At 37.9% G+C, this 16,162-nt stretch overlaps 1 protein-coding gene across 4 annotated transcripts in view; it reads right to left on the bottom strand.

The window, feature by feature from the left end:
• RNLS (renalase, FAD dependent amine oxidase) overlaps positions 1-16,162 on the bottom strand; it is a 311,199-nt gene that overhangs the window by 23,239 nt on the left and 271,798 nt on the right. For 2 of the 4 annotated variants that reach the window (XM_001082034.5, XM_028826630.2), the window contains exon 6: positions 6,879-7,054. In XM_001082034.5, coding sequence (XP_001082034.3) covers positions 6,879-7,054 — 176 coding nt within the window. Of the gene's footprint in view, positions 1-2,397; positions 2,488-3,094; positions 3,225-6,878; positions 7,055-16,162 lie in introns of those variants that run through there. The other 2 variants (XR_013397857.1, XM_077945591.1) reach the window with 2 other exon arrangements.

The raw sequence follows: 16,162 nt of genomic DNA on the forward strand, positions 1-16,162 counted from the left end.
CCTATTCAACATAATTTTGGAAATCCTGGCCCACCCGGCCAATCAGGCAAGAGAAAGAAATAAGGGGCATCCAGATAGGAAGAGGAAGTTGAACTACCCTGTTTGTAGATGGCATGATCCTATATCTAGAAAACCTCACAGTCTCAGCCCAAATGCTTCTTAAGCTAATAAACAACTTCAGCAAAGTCTCAGGATACAAAATCAACATGCGAAAATCACTAAATCACTAACATTCCTATACACCAACAATAGTCAAGCCGAGGGCCAAATCAATCCCATTCACAAGTGCCATAAAAAGAATGAAATACCGGCTCACGCCTGTAATCCCAGCACTCTGGAAGGCCGACACGGGCAGATCACGAGGTCAGGAGATCGAGACCATCCTGGCTAACACCATGAAACCCCGTCTCTACTAAAGATACAAAAAAATTAGCCGGGTGCGGTGGCGGGCGCCTGTAGTCCCAGCTACTCGGGAGGCTGAGGCAGGAGTATGGCGTGAACCCGGGGGGCGGAGCTTGCAGTGAGCCAAGATCGCGCCACTGCACTCCAGCCTGGGCAACAGAGCGAGACTCCGTCTCAAAAAAATAAAAAATAAAAAATAAAATAAAGAATGAAATACCTAGGAACACAGCTAACCAGGGAGGCAGAAGATCTCTTCAAGGAGAACTACAAAACACTGCTCCAAGAACACAGAGATGACGCAAACAAACGGAAAAGCATTTCATGCTCATGGATAAGAAGAATCAATATTGTTAAAATGGCCATACTACCCAGAGCAATTTATAGATTCAATGCTATTGCTATTAAACCACCATCAACATTCTTCAAAAAACTAGAAAAAACTATTTTAAAATTTATATACAACTAAAAAAGAGCCTGAATAGCCCGGCAATCCCAAGCAAAAAGAACAAAGCTGGAGGCACTAAAACAGCATGATATTGGCACAAAAACAGACACATAGACCAATGGAACAGAATAGAGAACTTAGAAATAAGGCCACACACCTACAACTATCTGATCTTTGACAGCCCTGACAAAAACAAGTAATGGGGAAAGGATTCCCTATTCAATAAATGATGCTGGCAGAACTGGCTAGCCATATGCAGAAGACTGAAACTGGACCCCTTCGTTATACCATACACAAAAATTAACTCAAGATGAATTAAAGACTTAAGTGAAAAATCCAACACTATAAAAATCCTGGAAGACAACCTAGGCAATACCATTCTGGACATAGGAAGAGGCAAAGATTTCATGACCAAGATGCTAAAAGCAATTGCAACAAAAGCAAAAATTGACAAATGAGATCTATTTAAAGAGCTTCTGCGTAGCAAAGGAAACTATCAACAGAGTGAACAGACAGCCTATAGAATAAGAGAAAATTTTTGCAAACTATGCATCCGACAAAGGTCTAATATCCAGCATCTATAAGGAACTTAACAAATTTACATGAAAAAAGCAACCGCATTAACAAGTGGGCAAAGGACATGTGCAGACACTTCAAAAGCAGACATACACATGGCCAAGATTCACATGGAAAAAAGTTGAACATCACTGATCATTAGAGAAATGCAAGTCAAAACCACAATGAAATCTCATACCAGTCAGAGTGGCTGTTATTAAAAAATAACAGATGCTGGTGAGGTTGAGGAGAAAAAGGAGTGCTTACACATTGTTGGTGGGATTGTAAATCAGTTCAACCACTGTGGAAGACAGTGTGGCGATTCCTTAAAGACCTAAAATCACAAATGTCATTCAACCCAGTAATCCTGTTACTAGATGCATACCCAAAGGAATATAAGTTGTTCTATTATAAGGATACATGTACACATATGTTCATTGCAGTGCTATTCACAATAGCAAATACATAGAATGAACCTAAATTCCCATCAATAATAGACTGGATAAAGAAAAGGTGATACATATACATCATGGAACACTATGCAGCTATAAAAAAGAATGGGATCATGTCCTTTGCAGGAAAACATGGATGGAGCTGGGGGCCATTATCCTTAGCAAACTAATGCGGGAACAGAAAACCACATACTGCATGTTCTCACTTATAAGTGGGAGCTAAATGATGAGAACACATGGACGCATAGAGAGGAGCAACACACCCTAGGGCCTATCAGAGGGTGGAGGGTATAGGGTGGGAGAACGGAGAGGATTAGGAGAAATAATGGGTACTAGGCTTAATACTTGGGTGATAAAATAATCTGTACAACAAACCCCTATGATACAAATTTACCCATACAAAGAACCTGCACGTGTACCCCTGAGCTTAAAAGTTAAAAAATAAGAAAAAGAAAAAGAAAATGCATTGGAAAAAGCAAGAAAAAATTAAAATATCAATTACCACCTGACCTTTCAATGCTGAAATTAGACACTATTACTCACCAGAAATTAATTTCATGAGGGAATAATGTAAGCGTACGGGTGGTCTCAAGCTCTTCTGTGTGCACACCCACTTCCTCCACCAAACAAAATCTGTAAGAAAAATTCTGGCCTTCAGCCATTGCCCATTTCCCCTTTTCTCTCTTACTCCTTTTAACACCTAGCAGTACTATGGGTAACTAAGGTAATCAGCTGGAAAAGGCCCGAAGGAACCAAATGGAAACTTTTACTGAAAAGGGCAAAGACTTCCTTGTTTAAGAGGTGGGAGGGGAATGAAAGGATAGAGTCAAAAGTGAAGAATGTGAATGGAAGGTTGAAGAAAGGAAAGAAAAAATTATAAGCCTACATGGTTGATTGTCAGCAAAAGTTTCTGTAGGTTATCAAGGGAGCAAAGAGAGGATTCAAAGGAGTTTTCATAAGAGGGTCATACAAGGAATGAGGAGAGCTTTCCAAAAGAGTTGTGAATGATAAATTTTGGAAATTCTTTAAAGTTCTATAAGAGATACCAGTAAAGATTGGAGTTATTTTAAATACTGTTTGTGGCCAGGTGTGGTGGCTCATGCTTATAATCCCAGCACTTTTGGGAGACCAAGGCAGGCAGATCACTTGAGTCCTGGAGTTTGAGACCAGCCTGGACAACATAGCAAGACCCCGTGACTACAAACATTTTAAAAAATTAACCAGGAACAGTAGTGTGCACCTGTAATCCCAGTTACTCAGGAGGCTGAGGTGAGAGGATCACTTGAGCTAAGAAGTTTGAGGCAGGCTGCTGTAGTCAGCTCTGATCATGCACTGCACTCCAACCTGAGTGACAGAGTTAGATCCTCCCTCTGAACAAAACAAAACAAAACAAAAAAACAAAAGAAAAGAAAAGAAAGAGAAAAGGTACAAGCTCAGGGCAAAGTATTAAATGAAGATATATAACTATAGAAGATAACTGATTTCTAATTGTACTGTACAAGCTTACAAGGTAGTCCACATCCACATCCATTTATTTTTCCAAAGATATTGAATTTCAATGTATTCATTCATTTCCTCCCCCTAAGTTCCTCTCCTGATTTCTTTGGTATTTGAATGTACATTTGGAGACTAAAAAACAAAGTAATCATGACAGTGCTAAATAAAGTAAGGAAAAGGGCCACTAACATTTTCTGGAATTGAAGAAAGATGGGGAAAATTAGAGCTAAACCTGAATGCAGAAATTTACCATAGTTTGAGAAGGACATCATGCTAGACACTGAAACGAAGGAAAGCACAGCATAAAATAATGGTCAGAGTATCAGGGTTATCAAACTGATTAAATGTCCCCTGTCAAGGTACATGGAAAGACATTTTCAGTAATTCTGCTTCTAGTGAAAGAGTTAATATATCATACTTGTTACAGAAACCTTAATTCAATGCATAACCGACTAAGCATCAAGTCATATTAACTGGCTAAACATTTAAATTATGGAAGGCAAATAGCTGCAAAAGGGAGGAACTGAGAACCACAAAAAATCTGCCATTGCTTTTCTGTTTGTTTGAACCACCTACTCAAGTGCTTTATTCAAATTAAAAATGGGATGCACAGAAACAGCTCCTAAGTCTTTCAAAAAATGCCTTCTTTCTTCACCTGCCTCTTTCCTAAGAGCAATACCCACAAGAATGCACCATTATCTTACCCAAGACAAACTTCAATTTAGAGTCTTAGGAGAAGGCCGTCAGCAAATATTAGTCTCTAGGGTTTCCTGAGCAGAGTACTAGGCATATTGTAGGCATTCATTAAATGCTTATTGAATAAATGAGTTACCAAATGAATACATGAGAAAACATTTTTTACCCCACTGCTGTAATTGTGGATATGGATATGCGACATTAGGAACAGCACTAGGCTTGGGAGAGCAACACCAAGGAAATCAGAAACTGTCCCCACACAAAATACTCCTCTTTTCTCTTGCAGATAGCAGCTGCTCCCTTAGGGTGGCTTGAGTCTTACAGGGCTGATGCTCTCTCCAGAGGTTTTATGAGGAAGAGGGAAATAATGCCTCATTAAGGGGATCCATCAGGGGATTTGGGAGAAAGGAGGGTGTGGCAGGCAGAAGTAATGCCCCTATCACAAACATCCATGTCTTAATCCCTGGAACCTACAAATATGTTATGTCAATGGAAAGGAAGATTTCAGGTTGCAGATGGATTAAAAGTATGAGTCAGCTGAACCTGAGATGGCGTAAGTATTCTAGATCACACAGGTGGGCCTAATGTCATCACAAGAGTGAGGTAGAAGAAAAGGTCAGAGTGGAAGAAGGATTTGACCTGCTGTTGCTGGCTTTGAAGATCGGAGGGTCCTCAAGCTGAGGAATGTGGGCAGTTTCTAGAAGATGATAAAGGCAAGAAAATGGATTCTCTCCTAGGGCCTCTAGAAAGGAATGCAGCCCTGGCCACACCTGGATTTTATTCCAGTGAGACCCATTTTCGACTCTTACCTCCAGGAATGTAAGATAATAAATTTGTGTTGTTTCCCACTACCAAGTTTTTGAGAATTTGTTACAACAACAACAGGAAATATAAGGTGGGTGAAGAGGATGGAAGGACTTGAGAGGCAGGTAGACTGGTTTCATCATTATTACCTGTGGGGATTTAAGGAAGTTATTTCATCTCTGTGAGGCTTCATGTGCTCATCACTATAGTTTTTCTAAAACTAACAAACTCATAAGACTGCTTTTAAAAAATATATATTTAAAATAATCTATTTAGGGTTTATCTTTACCACTAGATACATTTTAAATTTGATTTTTTTCTATTTTTAAATTGACTTCACTTGTTTTTTTTTTTCAGAACAGTTTTAGGTTCATAGCAAAACTGAGAGGAAGGTATAGAGATTTCTAATATGTCCCCTACCCTCCCACATTTCTACCATAAATGAATGTTATGTTCTGTAAAATGATCCTCAAGGTACTATGAGAAGTATATGAATAGTGGAACATGCAAACTTCTAAGTCTGCATGATAACTTACTCCTTTTCAGGTTTTGCAGCCAATGTAGACTTCATGACTTCAGAGTTGTAAATATAGTGAAATAATTTCAACATCCAAATTGTAACAAAATCATTGCTAGGGTTTGGAGGTACATTGTGTTCAAAGATTTTTATTAAATTTTGTGATATTGCACAACTTTGATTAGGCCATTTTGTGGTTAGGACAAATCTATTTTTATTAACACATCAAATATTAAGAAATAAGTAGATTTTTAAACCCACTTTTTCAGCTTATTAATAAATTACAAGAAAGGCATGAGAGGAAACCTCATAAACGAATGTTTCTTTTAAAGGAGTATTTATAAATCACAAAGCGACCTGATGTGTAACATATCTAGCTTCAAAATGTATCAACAAGATTATTTCCCTGTTTTCTTATTCAAGCTAACTTAAAATTGAGTTCAATATCACTTAAAGAGAATAGCTATTTAGATTTTTCAATGCTTTTAAAAGGAAAAAGTAAAGTCTTCAAAAGTGACCATGACATGCTTAAGTAAATATTTTCCCAAAGGTTCACTGTATAATTTAACTTGAGAAGATAAGAGTAAAACATAGACCTGCTGCAATATTTTAGGAAGTAATTTACTATTTCCTCTGATTTTGGAAAGCCTTTAGAATATACAAAACCAACTGCAATTTCCCACAACACCACTTTTTCTAAAGGCTTCACAGCTTGGATAACCAATAGGGATGGTAAATCAGTTTGTCAACAAGCTCAGAAATCCCAGGAAAAAAATGGAAAACTCACTGCTTTTTCTCCTGTATCTGCCCTTTGCTTCATTGTCCCCTAAATGACTTCACTACTGAGTTTACGGATCAAAAGACTTTTTCTACGAATACTCACTTCCATTGAAATATGCAGAAATTTTCAGAAAAAGTCAACATTTACTTAGTATAAGGAGCTTTAAGTTTGAACTAGTAGAGTGATCAGCAGGTTTAATCTAACCCTGAAAAACAGCTCAACTAGCTGTCCTATGCAGGTACTTATCTCTCTCCCACAGAGAGCTCAGCTGGCAGCAGTCAAAACCAAAGTGGAAACTTAATAAAAATGAAAATTGTGGTAGCAAAATACACTTACAAGGTTAATTTGACATATTGCAAAATTTTGGGAAGTTATAGTGGTTTCTAAGTATCCACAGTACTGACATAGAAGAAGCCCAAAGAAACAGCTGCATTTGGAGATATAAGCTGCCTTGTCTGAAGAGAAGACCTCAGAATATCAAGGTTTGTAAGTCTTGAGATAGAATTTGAAGATAACATTGGTGAACATTGTATGCACTTCTTGTTGAGAAACAGCAGGACAATAAAACCCGCAGAAGTTATATTTATGTGTTGGGCAAACACATGTTTGCTCCAAAGATCACATAGTTAATTTTTTTTACTAGAGAATGCAAAAGATAAAGAAGTAACATCAGTTCTGTTAGCCTATTAAGAAAATTGTTGTGCTTAGACCACTGGATTAGTTGATTACCTGTGAATGTCTCCATTTTTGGCATTTGGTAGCAATTGGCTGAGGCAAACCTGGCAAAATGTTTTCCAGCTGCTGGAAGATTAACTCCTGCACATCCTCAATGCTGTGTTCCAAGTATGTAACTCCAAATGGGACAGTGGTGTGAATCACGAGGGAAGGCCCAATTTCTGATGACTCTGTGGCATAAGAGGATCATAAAGATGCATCTTAAAGTGGGTAGGAGGCAAGCATCTCTCAGGATTGCAATTCAAACTAAAGAATTGATCACAATAATCAAGCAATAAATGGAGGAAAAACTTATTCTAATCTTTAAAGCATAAAGTAGGCATTTCTGAAATTCAAAATCAAACTTCTCTGAAGAGGAAGACAAAGAGAAGTTTCAGTGAACAGATTGTCAGATATTGCTAAAGAACTGAAAGAAAGGGTAGAAGTTCATTTAATATGAACTGCCTTGGATATAATTATATTTAGGTTTGTCTTCTCTCATTCACAAAATTTCTAGCTCTTCAGGGCAGGGTCCAGTTTTTAATACAGAGTCTATAATCTTCATAAATTCTGAGAACAAAGTAGATATTCAATAAATACTTGTCTCATTCAATTAATGCTTAATGGGTTGAAATATATTTTGTTGAAATTACACAAATGTCAGAACAAAAAGAAACCAAGCTCCTCTCTAAAAAACAGGCTTGTCCTCATAATATTCTTCTCTATGTTTTAATTACCATTTCTTTATGTTTTAATCAGCATTAAAAATAAAAGTCTGTCTCATTCAAAACATGAGGCAACTTTCCATTTTTGTTTGCCATTGATTTTTTTGCTGTCTGTTCGTAATCACAAATAATGAGTATCTGCTTTGTATCATTCACTCCTTAGTAGAATATAGAGCAATCAAATAAAGTCTGAGTTGAAAGAAACATAAGTAACTGAGACATTAGAAAGCACCATCTTGGAAGAATATTAACAAGAATTTGTCTGCTATTATTTGTTTGAATCATGCAGAAGAGAAAGCTGAGAGGAAAATAATGATAGATGTAAAACATACGAATATAATATGAAAATTGGAACCTCCCCCTCCTGAGAGAAGAGAATATTAAAGTGTGTAAGGCACTGATAGGAGATGTCAAACCTGATTCTGGAAATTCTTTAACTTGGGATTGTAAAAGGTAATACAATGATCTATTTGAGTTACAGCAGTACAATTGACACTGTACTGAAAGAAAGAAAGAGTTGACATAAGCCACTTACTCACTATGTGCCTGCTTAATCTCTTTACATTTCAGGTTTTTTTTTTTTTTTTTTTTTTTTTAATGAGAATAAGTTAGTAGCCACCACATAGGTCTATGATGTGCATTAAATAACGTAGTACACATGAAATACTCAGCATAGTTTCTGACACAGAGTAGGTGCTTAATAAATGTAAGCTACGGGAATGGAAGCAATAAGCCAGATACATGGGTAAAGCTTCCGGAGTGTTGCCTAAATTATAGGTGTGAGTCATGTTTTATGAAAGTACTTCATTTTTCCATTGCACTCAGCACAAGGAACCCTGGCTTATGAATTTTATGGCAAAACACAAGAGAAGAGAGTCCCAACATGCTGCAAACTTTTTAAAGTGCAGTGAATGCTTCCAAAGAGTTTCACGTATATGAGGTGAGGGACCTGAATTCAGAATATGTGCAGTAAATGCAACGGTAAGCTGGACTGTACAGTATTTTCACCTCACAGTAGCTGAAACAACTTGAAAGAGGAAACAGAGGGGCTGTCTCTTTGAATGTTCAATGTGTAACCTGTCGGTGAAGACTTTACAGGTTCTGTACAGAGGGAAGGACCTAGGAGTGGGAAATCTCAATTTCTTTCACAGAATACTACCACAGTGAGAAATCTGTTGCATATTGCCTTAGGAAGTGTTATTTATGTTATCAGTTAATAAATTAAGGGAGGCTTGTTCACAGTGATGGGGTATCAATGCCACCCCTCTTCCATACTGTCAGGCCTCTGAGCCCAAGCTAAGCCATCATATCCCCAGTGACCTGCACATATACATCCAGATGGACTGAAGTAACTAAAGATCCACAAAAGTGAAAATAGCCTTAACTGATGACATTCCACCATTGTGATTTATTTCTGCCCCAACCTAACTGATCAATGTACTTTATAATCTCCCCCACCCTTGAGAATGTACTTTGTGAGATCCAAACCCTGCCTGCAAAACATTGCTCCTAACTCCACCGCCTATCCCAAAACCTGTAAGAACTAATGATAATCCACCACCTTTTGTTGACTCCTTTTTCGGACTCAGCCTGCCTGCAACCAGGTGAAATAAACAGCCTTGTTGCTCACACAAAGCCTGTTTGGGGGTCTCTTCACATGGACGCATGAGACACATACAGTACCACATCTTCCCAGCAACAGAGAAAACTACTAGGTCAGCATTCTGAAGCAGAGAACTTGAGGCTCTGAGTTGACTTATCCATGGCAGGCTTCAAAGGAAAATGAATGCTAGCTGCATGCTGAGAACTGGGAGGTTGCACTGACCCAGCTATTTGCTCTAGGGGGAACTCATAAAGTCACTAAGACCAATGATGGTGTGATGCCAGGTTTCTTCCATTTACATTAACCATCCACTCCACGGAGAGCAATAAAAAATGAAATTTAAGACCTAAAGTGAAATAGTTCTTGCATAACAACGAGAGAACAACCTGGCTACTTATTTTTATTGGAATCATATATTTATTTTGAAAATTTAGATGAAAATTTGAATAGCTATGACTGAAAACAGTAAGTTTTGGGGAAAAGCTCCCCCAACCCTAAATTAGAGCATATTTTCAGAAGCTAAAGTCTAAAAATACAAAGAGCCAAGCAGAATTTAAACGTGACCAAAGTTTGAAAATAGAGCAGTATAAAAAGCCACAAATATGTTAATAGGATTTAGAGCATAAATTCAGCATAATCATTATTCCTTGGTCACTGGGAAGTTAATGATGCTATTTTTCTTTTTCTTTTCTTTATTCAGTTTAACAAGAATATTACCTAGTTTTTGGCATTTTAAATGTAAAGCTCATAGTAAGTTGACAATTATTTCTCTACTTTGGGAAATCAATGGCTACAGAGTCAGAAGATAAATATTTGAACCTCTGCAACCTTTAACAGCCCTGTAATCATGGACAACTTAATCTCTCAGGCTTCACTTTTTTCCATCAATTAAAATGGAGCAACACTACCGACCTTACAAGCCTGCTATGAGGATTGAATGAATTACCCACATAAAAGCCTTCCTTCAAACATAAAGTGCTACACAAACAGAAGGCATTCCTAAGTAATATTCTTGTTTTCACCTCTCCACTGTTGAAAGAGCGGCTTTAGAAAGGGATAACAGAATTGACTTCTCTCAAAGCATTAAGACTGATCATTATATCAACACCCCAGGGACAATGGAAGACTATTCCTGGGTATAGGCAGAGCAGGATTTGATTTTTTTGTGTGTTTCGTGAGATATACATAACATAAAATTTACTGTTTTAACCTATTTTACGTATACAGTTCAGTAGCATTGAGTGTGTTCACTTTGTTCTATAACAGTTACCATCAAGCTTCTGGTTTTCAAGATGCCTGTCTAGTGACATCAGATGCCAGAACTTTTCAGAAAGATCAACGTTACCTGTGAATGGACAAGTTCCAAATGAAAAACTGACAGAAGAGATCCAGGACCTGTCAGAGTGCCCAGGAGAAAAAGCTGAGATACAGGGAAAAAAAAAGCAGCAAGGGTCTGGCAGAGATTGACCCCTGAGGAACTCAGAACCCTTTGGTAAGGGGTAGTGGGAGTGTTTCTCTGCTCCCTTCACCCCTGGAACAATTCACTGACTGTCAAACTGTTGGGGAGCCCTTCTCCCCCCTAGATCAAGGGCAATGCTGTCAGTGGTGACTTGGGGAAATTTTCCAGGGGCAGAGAACCAAGTGGCCAGCTCATGTTAAGCATGCCTATACTCCCCTCAGACCTGAACTGACATGGCCGAACTGAGTCATGCTGGTTGTGCACCTGTGGTGGGACACTGCCCTGCCCAGGGAATCTCCGCCCTTGAGTCACCACACCACGAGATTCCCCACAAACATACCCCACAACCCACTCTGTCTCTGGCAAACACAGGGGGCTGGTGGGTCCCTGTGGAGCTGTGGGAGCCCTGGAGATCTCACCCTTAGTGGGCTGCCTTGAAGGGAATGGGGAGCACAGCCCACTAAAGTCTCCCTTGGGACAAAGGAAATGAAGGAAGTGGCACCAATTGGTGAAGGGGGTAGAACTGATGATTAGGAAGGGTTGTAGAAAGGGAATCATCCGCCCCTTGCCACCTTTAGCACTGTTGAGGATGCAGTAGTAGTTCTCCTGGCTGGGGGCTGGTATATGTGCACCTGGAGAAAGCACTTATCACACTTTTTGTAGTGACTCCACACTTGCTGAAAGTGAGCCTGTGGTGCTTGGGCTTGCACAAAGGGCAGGGCCCAACTCCCTGACCCTACACAAAACAGCAGCATCCTGGCAATGGAGGACAGACAAGCCACAGAGTTGTCCGCTCTGGACTGGAGGAAGAGGCTCTGCCCCAAGCCCATCTTAGTGGTAGCTGCCAAAATGGTATATCAGTAGCCCATAGCCACATTGCAGCTGGGAACCAAAGGAAAAAGTCTTTATGAACTGAAGTTTGTGAGCCCTGTGACATGGTGTGATACGGGAAGCAGTTGGCATTCCTGGAGCTGGTGCACTTCCCCCACTGCTCCTTCCCCAAAGACCTCAGCATGCTCCAACAATCTACCTGTGAGTGGGCCAGCTCTTACTCATAAGTGCCACCTACTGGACTAGAGCTTGAACTCCACCAACAAATAAAACACCTGCTGCCAGAAGGGCTGAGTGCTAGTGCATGTGATGAGACTTCCACACCCTCAGCCAAACAGTAGATAGAGTGTTGGCTCATACATTGAATACATTGCTACAAGAAGCAGCATCTGAGAAAGCCACCACACAAAAGCTATCCACAATGAAGGACCCATACAGCACCTTGGTCCTCTGAAAGCACCTGGAAAGGAGGCCAAATGATCATACACAACATACAACATACCCACAAGATTAAAAAGAATTACAAAATGTAGAAGTCTTATCCAAATGACAGCAAACAAAAAAATAAACAGTGACAGCTGCCTCATATGAGAAGGAATCAGTGCAAGAACTCTAGCAGTAAAAAAACTCAGAGTGGATTGACACTTCCAAAGCATTTCATTTGCTCTGTAGCAATAGGTCCTAACAAAAATGAAAAGTCTGAAATGGCAGATAAATAATTCGAAATATGGATTTTAAGGAAACTCAATGAGATCCAAGAGAAAGTTGAAATCCAATACAAAGAAACTAGAAAAACAATTCAGGATATAAAAGATGAGATAGCTGTGTCAAAAACAAAAACAAAAACAAAAAAACAAACAAAAAACCCCAAACAATTAGAACTTCTGGAACGAAAAAAATTCACTGAAAAAATTTCAAAATACAGTTGGAAGCTTTAACAATAACCTAGACTAAGCAGAAGAAAGAATTTCAGAGCTTGAATATTGGTCTTTCAAATTAATCCAATCAGACAAAAATAAAAAAGAATTTAGAAAAATGAATAAAGCCTTTGAGAAATATGGGATTATGTAAAGTGAACAAACCTATAACTGCTTGGTATTCCTGAGAGAGAAGTAGAAAAAGAAAGCAACCTGGAAAACATATTTGAGGGAGTAATTCAGGAAAATCTCACTAACCTTGCTAGAATCGTCAACATCCAGATATAAGAAATTAAAAAAGCTCCCACAAGATACTACACAAGATGATAATCACCAAGGCCTATAATTATCAAACTATCCAAGATCAACACACAAAAAAAAAATCTCAAAGGAAGGCAGCTGAAAAAATGGGATAAATGATCCATAAAGGAAATACCATTAGACTAACAGCAGACTTCTCTGTAGAAGCCTTACAAGCAAGAAGAGATTGGGGGTATATTTTTAGCTTTCTTAAGGAAAAAAATAGTCGGTAAAGAATTTTATACCCTGCCAAACTATGCTTCATAAATGAAGGAAAAATAAAGTTTTCCCAGATGAGCAAATGCTAAGGGAACTCTTCATCACCAGACCAGTCCTACAAGAAAAGCTCAAAGAAGTTCTAAACATGAAAACAAAAGAACGATGCTTGCTACCATAAAAGCACACATAATGCCAAAGTACACAGATCCTATAAAGCAATTACACAATTGAGACTACAAAGTAACTAGCTAACACTATGGCAGGAACAAAACCTCACATATCAATATTAACCTTGAACATAACAGCATAAAAGCCCCACCTGAGAAACATAGATTGGCAAACTAGAATAAAAAAAACAAGACCCAACCATCTACTGTTTTCAAGAGACCAATGTCACATATTATTACAGCCACAGTCTCAAAGTAACAGAATGGAGAAAATCTGTCACACAAATGGAAAACAAAAAAGAGTAAAGGTTGCTATTCTTGTGTGAGATAAAAGAGACTTTAAAACAACCATATTAAAAAAAAAAGACAAAGAAGAGTATTATATAATGATAAAGGGTTCAACTCAATCAGAAAATTCTACTATTTTAAATATATGTTCACTCAACATTGGAGCACCAAGAGTTAGAAAACAAATACTACTAGACGTAAGAGAAGAGACAGACAGACTTACAATAATAGTGGGGGGTTTCAACACCATGCTGATGGCACTAGATAGAACATTGAGGCAGAAAATAACAAAGAAAATCTGGACTTAAATTGGACTCTTAACCAAATGAACCCAGTAAATGCCATAGAACACTACACCCAACAACCACAGAAAGTATGTTTTTCTCATCTGTGCATGGAACAGTCTCTAAAATTGATTATAAGATTGACCATATAGAAAATCTCAATAAATTTAAAAACATCAAAATCATATCAAGCATCTTCTCAGACCACAGTGGGATAAAATCAGGAATCATACCAAGAGGAACTATCAAAAACCACATAAGTACATGGAAACCAAACAAACAACTTGCTGCCAAATGACTTTTAGGTAAACAAAAGAATTAAAGCACAAATCAAAATATGTTTTGAAACAAGTGAAAATAGAAACAAAATACCAAAATCCCTGGGATACAGCAAAAGCAGGGCTAAAAGGAAAGTTTATTCTGCTAAATGTTTACATCAAAAAGATAGAAAGATCTCAGATTAACAACCCAATGTCACATCTAAAGGAAGTAGAAAAATGAGAACAAACCAAACCCAAAGCTAGAAGAACAAAAGAATTAACAAAGATCGGAGCAGAATGAAATAAAATTGTGACCAACAAAATATACAAAAGATCAATGAAATGAAAAGTTGGTTCTCTGAAATGATAAACAACACTGATAGACCAGTAGCTACATTAACCAAGAAAAAGAGAGAATATTCAAATAAGCATAATCAAAAAAATGACAAGGGTGATATTACAACTGATACCTCATAAATACAAAAGATTCTCAGGGGCTATTATGAATATCTCTATGCACACCACCTAGAAAACCTACAGGAGATGGATAAATTCCTGGAAACACACAACTTCACAAGATTGAATCAGGATGAAATTAAAATGCTGAACCGACCAATAATGAGTTAGAAAATTGAATTAGTAATAAAAAATCTAGAAACCAAAAAAAATTCAGGACTAGACAGACTCATGGCCAAATTCTACCAGACCTACAAAGAAGCTGGTACCAATCTGAATGAAACGATTCCAAAACACTGAGCAGGAGTTCTTCCCCAACTCATTCCAAACATAGTTGAGGAGTTCTTCCCCACCCAAATCTCATCGAAAATTGCAATCCCCACGTGTCGGGGGTTGGGGGTGATTAGATCATGGGGACAGTTTTCCCCATGCTATTCTCATGACAGTGAGTTCTCACAAGATCTGATGGTTTTTTAAGTGTTTGACACTTCCTCCTTCACAGGTGCTCTCATGTGCTGCCATGTAAGAAGTGCCTGCTTCCCCTTCTGCCATGATTGCAAGTTTCCTGGGGCCTTCCCAGTCATGCAGAACTGTTAGTCAATTAAACTTCTTTACTTTATAAATTATCTCTGGCAGTTCTTTATAGCGGTGTAAAAATGGACTAATACACTCCCTGGGAATGGGAGCAAGACAAGGATGTCTACTCTCATTTCTCATATTCAACATACTACTGGAAGTCCTAGTCAGAGCAATTAGGTGTGAAGAAGAAATAAAAGTAACACAAACAGGAAAAGAAGAAGTAGAATTATCTCTGCTAGCTGGTGACATGATCCTATACCTAGAAAGCCTAATGACTGCTCCAAAGGACTCCTAGACCTGATAAATGACTTCAGTAAAGTTTCAGGATACAAAACTAATGCACAAAAAAATCAGTTGCATTCCTATACACCAGCAACACTCAAGCTGAGAACCAAATCAAACACTCAATCCCACTTACATTTGCCACAAAAAAATACAATATCTAAAAATACATTTAACTAATAAGGTAAAATATTTATACAAGGAGAATAACAAAATACTGATGAAAGAATGCATAGATGATAAACAAATGGGAAAACATCCCATGCTCATACAGAGGAAGAATCCATATTGTTAAAATGATTATACTGCCCAAAGCAATCTACAGATTCAGTGAAGTTCCTACCAAATTACCTACATCACTTTTTCACAGAATTAGAAAAAAACAATTCTAATTAGCTAAAGCAATCCTAAGCAAAGAGAACAAGGCTGGAGGCATTACATTACCCAAACTCAAAGTATACTATAAGGCTACAGTATCCAAATCAGCATGGTATTGGTATAAAAATAGACAAAGATTCATGGAACAGAATACAGAACCCAGAATAAATCCATATACCTACAACTAACTGATCCTGACAAAGTCAGTAAAAACAAACAATGGAGAAAGGACACCCTATTCAGTAAATTATGTGGGGGAAAACTGGCTAGGCATTATGCAGTAGAATGAAACTGGAACACCACCTTTCACCATAGACAAAAATTAAGTCAAGATAGATTAAATACTTAAATGTAAGACCGGCAACTATAAAAATACTAGAAGAAAACCTAGGAAAAACTACTTTGGACATTGGCATATTCAAAGAATTTATGACTAAGACCTCAAAAGCAAATGCAACAAAAACAAAAATAGACAAATGGGATTTAATTAAACTAATTAACAGAGTAAACAGATAATTTACGGAATGGGAGACAATATCTACAAACTGTGC

Source organism: Macaca mulatta, chromosome 9 (assembly GCF_049350105.2).
Source record: "Macaca mulatta isolate MMU2019108-1 chromosome 9, T2T-MMU8v2.0, whole genome shotgun sequence".
Taxonomy (NCBI): domain Eukaryota; kingdom Metazoa; phylum Chordata; class Mammalia; order Primates; family Cercopithecidae; genus Macaca; species Macaca mulatta.